This window comes from Anneissia japonica, unplaced genomic scaffold, assembly GCF_011630105.1.
Source record: "Anneissia japonica isolate Jap-2015-1 unplaced genomic scaffold, ASM1163010v1 scaffold4469_len402912_cov134, whole genome shotgun sequence".
Classification (NCBI taxonomy): Eukaryota; Metazoa; Echinodermata; class Crinoidea; order Comatulida; family Comatulidae; genus Anneissia; species Anneissia japonica.
In genome coordinates this window covers 179,480-187,313 of record NW_022754049.1, presented here as the reverse complement: position 1 = coordinate 187,313, position 7,834 = coordinate 179,480, and the positions used below count along the sequence as shown (strand labels likewise).

Sequence of the window (7,834 nt, the reverse complement as noted above, 5' to 3'; positions counted from 1 at the left end):
GATAATAATAATAATAATAATAATAATAATAATAATAATAATAATAATAATAATAAGAATAATAATAATGGTCTTCCTAATCATGTCGTCACAAGTGCGATCATCTTAATATTTTGATGAATAATGATACAGTATCCGCCCGATATAATGGTTATTATAGCATCGTCATCGTCACCAACTTATGTCATCATCATTGTTATCATAATCCTCTCCTTCAACTGCCTTCACCAAGACCTTTCCTATAGCACAAACACTCACAATCCATCACACATACCCATCAAGTAACCATAGCAATTAATAACAACCCATACAATTCACGACTACTAATGTTATGTGTGTAACACTACGACTTAATAAAAAGCTTATTTGTTTGCCAATCAGAGCATGTGACACACAGTGCAATAATGGTCCAAGCATAGTTAACATTTTAGTATAGGTTAAATATTACTCTATGCTAGCAAACATTGTGATATGCATATCACCACATCATCATCTCCATTACCGTCTTCTTCTTCATCGTTTGTTGTCGTCGTCATCATCATCATCATCATTAACAACATCTAAAAAGCAAAACTTACTATCGTATACAGAGTTTCTGTAGACATCCCCGCACACCTGTGAACTGTTACCACTGCAATTTGCTGTACACGACATAGCTTCACCATGTTGACTATACATTGCATCCTCGTTTCCACAGAAGCACTGCGTAGCAGACTGCAACCCAGCATATGTGAAGTTCTTAGATTTGCAAAGATCAACGCAAAAGTCCACAGTCATACTGGTAGTCTCGCAGTAGGGCATAGAGTTCGAACAGATACAGTGTAGATCACAGGAGACAAGATCTGGCAGAGCTCTGACCGTATTATCCCAGTAACATCCCAAGTATAAGTACTCACCTTTTGAATAAAATATTATACAAATTAGGATATCTTATAGAAACTTTTAAACTTTCATGATATGAATTTCACCATTTTGACACTGTAATTTTAAGAGCAGAAACCTATACATCTTTCGATTTGAAAACGAATGCCTTGGATGTCTAACGGTTTTGCCAAAAGAAAAACATAACTTGATCCAATTCAGAATGATGAATTGAATAATTATATTTTCAAAAAATTATGAAAATTAATCCCATCACTTTAGCAATAATAGATTTCATGATACGCCTAATAGTATTTTTTATATTTTAATATTTCTTGTGATGTTTTTATACGGAGTATTCTGCAATAAAATGTTTGATTTGATTTGATTATAATTGATAATGACACTGATTCACATATATTTATATAAAATATATATGAATATAATTATATATATAATTTAATTATAATTATACATATAATTATTATAATATATATATAGGCCTATGCATATATAATATTATATAAGACAATGCTGTAGTAAAATTTATATAAACAAACATTTATATAATAAGTTTAATAATATTAATTTGCCTATATTAGGCCTAACAGGAATATATATATATATATATATATATACTTCGAAAGATGCCTATATATATATATATATATGTATATATAAGCCTATTACCATCTCAATTACGGTATATGATATCACATTACTAAAATTGCACTGACATTTTTATTTTCTATCAGCAGCATGCTTTAGAATAGTCTGTCAGACAAACACACGTCTGGAATCAACAACAAAAAAAAAACGATCTACAATACCCCGTCTCGTTGTTTTAATTGCGCATGTATAATCCATAGACATAATAGCATAAACTGGCATTCTACATTATTATGTTGCGGAGAAGGCAGAAATAAACAAAAAATCGAATGTATGGAATGGAACGAATTTCGTTCGCAAACGTATAGGCATATACAAATTAAATTTGTGAACTGAATATATACCTATTGTTTATTTATATGCCATAATGACCTTCGACACCTGATGGCTTTTATATTATAAATACAATATTATTAGCATATTAATAACGATCCCACAAAACGTGCCAATATGCAGTACGGTATATACAAGAGTATGCCTACAATACAAGTACAGGTTCACACATGACTCACAGGCTATAATTTAACCATAATCCAGTAAAACACGGGGCAAATAATAAACTGCCAAATATGACCCAATTTGAACAATAACAAAGGCGTCAAATTATGTATTTACATATGTATATTATACTGTTTCATAGCCAATCTGAATGAACAGATTATGCTGTTTGTATGTGTAAAATTATAGGATGGTGATCTATATGCACGAATATTAGGCTAAAATGTTGGCGGGCTTCGAATTAACAACGATTACCAAACGGTCGTATATCCAACACACCCACATACTAACATAAGGCCTAACAGAGTTTAGAGGACGTACTGTACTTCTAAAGATGGAGAGTCTAAACCACAAAATGGTAGCCTATGGCACCTCTAGATCAGTACTGGTCTAGATGGCCGAAAATTTCAATAAAAAAAATATAGGAAAACTTGCCCTGGCTGGGCACCCTTGAATCCGCCTATGGCTGATAACTACTTACAATGAGATGTAACTGTATTGGATTTGTATTAACATAATAATTGTAGGCCTAATTATTTTCATCAATATTTCTATAGGCCTATAAATACATTTTAAGATCGATTGGAAAATATTAACATGTTTTCCAATACATTAAACTGCTTGGAAACCCTACCAAAATACACGAACACGAAAAATGAACAACAGTCCATACAGACGCCATCTTTCTGTGTATTGTTGACACTATTAGACACTATTCTTATTATGCGTTATTTAAAGGGTACCAATAGAACGTTGTAGAGAGCCAGTGTGCACAACTAGGGTCTATTACTGACCAATGTCAACTAACTGTTCACAGTTATTGTGTTTGTACACCGGTGCTTGCAGCTTCGGGAACTAATTTTGCTTAACGTAGAAAGGGCGGGTAGTTCCTGCAAACGTGTCTACCCTGTAATTGATCTCGAAACGGGTAATTAAATACGAAATTAAATTGAGAACAAAGGTTGTATGTTTGATTGTCTGAGAATTTCATAATGCAATGACAAAAACAATATCGAAAGTACATTCAACTATGTCTTTTTATATGAAGGCGGCTTTGAAATCACATTTGATGCATTCCCTTTTACGCTGGTTGAACATTTAGACAATGATGATACAAACTAGCATTATTATATACCTTATCAAATAGAGTTTGTCTTTTCAAATGTTACATTTCTTATAATGAAGTATCTCTTCGGAGATCTCATCTTGTAGTCCAAGATGCTTAAGAAGAGAGCGTATCACAGTTTCTTTACAGTGTGTATGTATGTATGTATGAATGTATAAATATATATATATATATATATATATATATATATATATATATATCAGTAGTCTATATAAAATCCACACAGGCTTATATATGCATTTATATTTATATACACATGTAACTATTACTATTACCATTTCCATTATTCTTTTAGAACAATTAGAATAATTGCAAACGACTTCCCATAGACATTAACTTTTGCGCCTGTGTTTGTTAGCTCATAATGTTAATTAGCTAGCGACAGTATGAAAAGCATATGCTAATGCAGGATGATCAGAGAATATAGGAAATAGGAAACAACAAATAGTGACTCAGGGGCGTCAATGAATTGAAACAATGACAACAAAAAATATTTACTAATTGATTAGCAATATCCTGAATCATGTAAAATGTAATTGCTTTTTCCATTGAAATGTCATGATCTTCCCATACCTTAGTATGCGATGTATATTCCGAATATGAAATCGGTATACGTCACCACGAATATTCCACAAAAGGGGAAAAAATCATACAGTGACGTCATCTCAAAATGGACGTTGAAGAGACATGATACCATGGCAACAACTTGCCTCATATTGTTATATCAGGGTATCATTATTATTGTAGGACAAGGATTTGAGGAAATGTCTTAGGGATGCTTGTCAGATGAGCATGCATTATCTCAAATATATTTGAAGCAATATTGATTACAGTTATTAATTAATATATCCAGAGGGTTAAATATTTTCCGGACGTCTTGAATTTATTTCGTGACTGAAAATAACATTCATAATAAATCATAATTGACCTCTCAATATCCTGATGACAAACACAGTACTAATAGTATTTACTAGTAAGTGGAGCCGTGGTGGGTGGTCTGATGGTGGTCGGTGGTAGTGGCTGTGAGTGGTTGAGAGTGGTGGGGTTGGAGTAGAGGCAGAGTAGTAGTTCTCGTACACTCAAGATTCAAGAAATGCCATTAGTCCATACAATACAGAAAAAAAAATGAATTGGTCGGCAAATGATCTAAAAAATATAATAACTACACAATATAGTAAGTAATGAGTAGTAGTACCGTAGTAGTAATTTTAGTACAATATTACAGTCAAACCCTATTAAGGAGACACCAAAAATAGTGTCCCCTGAATAGAGGTTGGGGTACTAAAATGTCTACTTTCGCTCGTTTCGTGGCTGAAAGGTGTGCCCTTAACAGGGGTGTCCCTTAATATGGGTGTTCTTTAAATAGGGATGATATATACATATAATCGGTATCTTTATTTAAAAAAAAAACTCCTCCATAAAAAATACATTAGCAGCAAAAAGCTGAATTGACATTGTTGATGATACTCAGAGAGTTGGATAATGCTGGAAAGTGAAAACATGTAGGCATATCGAGAGAAATCTAATGAATTCCTAGTAGCCTTGCAAAAGCCATAGTGCACTAAATCTTATTATCTAAATGGAGAAGAGAAGAAAATCAACGTCCTTTAATCAAAGAATTGTAATAAATGTCTTTGTATCGCGGTGAAACAAAATAAATCAAACAGTGTTATTTTCGATCATACCTGGAACAGGAAACAGAAATAGCTAAATATTATAACAGTACCGACTTACGATGTCGCCACAAGAATAACTGTAGTATAATAAGGAAATAAAATAACCACGTCACATTATGATAAAAATACTAAAAGTTCGTACACAAAGTGTAAACTAGGCATATTGCCCAAAAAAGTAATACAATAGATCCCCCTATTAAAAGACACCTTCGCGACCACGTAAATTGTCCCCTTTAAAGGGTGTTCCCTGAACAGACTGACCCTTGTGTGAAAAGATATACCTTTCCTGAATTTGCATTAAAAAAAAACTGTCCCCATAATATGCGTAGGCCTATCTCTTTAATAGGTGTGCCCCTTCCCCTTAATATATGCGTAGCAAAGGAGGGGTGGGGGGTTCTCAAGTAATATTTTCATACACTGTAGCCTACATTAAAATATCAGTAACAAGAGTGTTGCTGACTACCTGTGGTCCCTGACGTAGGCATATACTAACTATTAACAATAAGTTCTACTGTCTTGTTTGCTTAAGTGTCAACGTAATTAATTTACGTCAATGACCACCGAATATTCTGTTAGCAGAATGGTTAATATTAACAATAACGTCATTCCATATGTCATTTCTTTTTTCTTTAATTAATTCTGCCAGAATCTAATAATCGGAACGGTGACAGCCTAAAATTCAACAATTGAAATGAGTTCTTGAGACAGATTTACTATACTTTTAATGGTTTACAGAAAACTAGGACACGACCCCGGAAAATAGCAAGAGTTACAATGGAATAGGATGTTACGTTGATGACAAAAAAATGATAAATTTAACAATTGATATGCTTATTTTTGGAAATTTTGTAAAAAAAACAATTTTGAGGCATGGTGTGTTGCCATTTTATGATCGATACTTCGCTCATATGTCTATTCTTCATGCTGAACTTCAAATGGAAACAAACCAATCTATCGAACCAACTTTTGAAAACCAACAGACTTTTGAAATTATCGCATAGCCTATAATAACTAGCAAACTTATGGGACCAGCTGGTCCAAAGTAAAGCTCCATATCTTACAGACGTCCAGAGACTACTGGAATTGAAATATTGGTAATGGTATCCTTCCAGAGAGAGTATTTATAGTTGTCATTATTTCATAAAACATAATTTTCTCCTAAATTTGCAATGAAGTAGGCCTATGTTAGTTTCGGACTTATTTGTCGTTACTTAAAATGACTGTATTATTATGAATACAAGCTACAAGTATGTGCCGCAGCTTTTATTGTAGCTTGCGTTCACTGTAACAGTATGCTAAGGTTCGGGCTGTGTCCTTACTTAAACTTTATTTATAGGTGTAATTTTGCCCTACTTGACGTGGAAATGTACCGAATACTCAGTACATTCGAAAACAACTGCGAAAAATATCGCAAGTTGTTCTCGGGTGGGACTCGAAACCCACGATCTCCAGATCACTAGCCTGGCATCATACCTCTAGACCACCGAGCTTGCGCCTGATGGCCAGGGTTGAATTCGAGTCCAAGTAAGCAGCGGGTACTGCAGTGTTGATAGTAATTGTTATTGTCGTGATGGAATAATAGACAATAACTGGATTTGCGTCAGGAAAAACATGTATAGGTGTAGTTTTGCCCAACCTGACGAGGAAATTTACCGAATACTCAGTACATTTGAAAACAACTGCGAACAAAATCGCAAGTTGTTCTCGGGTAGGACTCGGAACCACGATCTTCAGATCACTAGCCTGGCATCATACCTCTAGACCACCGAGCTTGCGCCTGATGGCCAGGGCTGAATTCGAGTCCAAGTAAGCAGCGGGTACTGCAGACGTGTTGATAGTAATTGTTATTTTTCGCAGTTGTTTTCAAATGTACTGAGTATTCGGTACATTTCCACGTCAGGTAGGGCAAAATTACACCTATACATGTTTCTCCTGACGCAAATCCAATTATTTTCTATCATTCCATCACGACAATAACAATTATTATTAACTTTATTGTTATGAATACAAGCTACAGTATGTGCCGTAGCTTGTGTTCATAATTACAATACTGTATTATTATGCACACACGCTACGGCACATACCCTAGGCCCATTACGTATTTCATCATCAATGCTTATAGTTTAAAAAACAGACATAGGACCTACCGTATAGACATTATACAAAACAGAGAAGTACATAAACAACCAATATATATTTATCTATAATCTATCTATTATTCATTTATATTGCACTACTTCCAAACATTACAGTATGACAACAATATCAGTTGCAATGTTCATATCAAAGTGGATGTATTATAGTAGATTTTAGGGGAAATAGGCCTATGACGAGACTGAAACTTTTGATTTTGAGGAGATCTGTCCTAAAAATGGATTTATCGTATCGTCTGACTTAAACTCACTTTACTTTTGTGGGAGTGATGTTTTCCCCTACCTGACCAAATAGCCGCCAAAAAAATCGTAATTGATTCGGATGGGAATTGAACTCACGACCTCCAGATAACTAGCTTGGTGTTATAACCACTAGACCACCAAACTAGCGCTTAGTGACTAGTTGAATCCGACCCCAAAGTAGCAGTTTCACTTTGCCTGAATAAAAATTGCCATCTTTTTATTGGCGAATGCACTCAGTGATGGACAAGAAGAAGTAATAACAAAACATTATTGGAGTTCAATACAATAAAAAAAACAAAAAACAAAAAACAAAAAAAACAATATACATGTAATGAAAATATCGACCTTAAGTCCCTTTTGTTCTTGGGACTGGACGGAGCACACTTGTGTGGACCCTATGCTCAGTTTTACGCTATGTCCTCAATTACAAGGCATTTGACAGTTTTCCTTTCCCAGCAGATGTTAATTAGGCCTATTCAATATATAATAATACATTTATATTCATGTTAACGCGTACTCAAAAGGCCTATCGAGTCTTCCCAGACAAAAACATTAGGTAACATGCAACCTAGATGAATACAATAAGCGTCGTTTATTTATTTTTTTAT

At 34.1% G+C, this 7,834-nt stretch overlaps 1 protein-coding gene across 2 annotated transcripts in view; it reads right to left on the bottom strand.

The window, feature by feature from the left end:
- Positions 1-7,834, bottom strand: part of LOC117123028 — a 19,215-nt gene that overhangs the window by 6,736 nt on the left and 4,645 nt on the right. For both annotated transcript variants that reach the window (XM_033268826.1, XM_033268827.1), the window contains exon 2: positions 579-896. In XM_033268826.1, the coding sequence (XP_033124717.1) occupies positions 579-896 (318 nt within the window). The remainder of the gene's footprint in view (positions 1-578; positions 897-7,834) is intronic.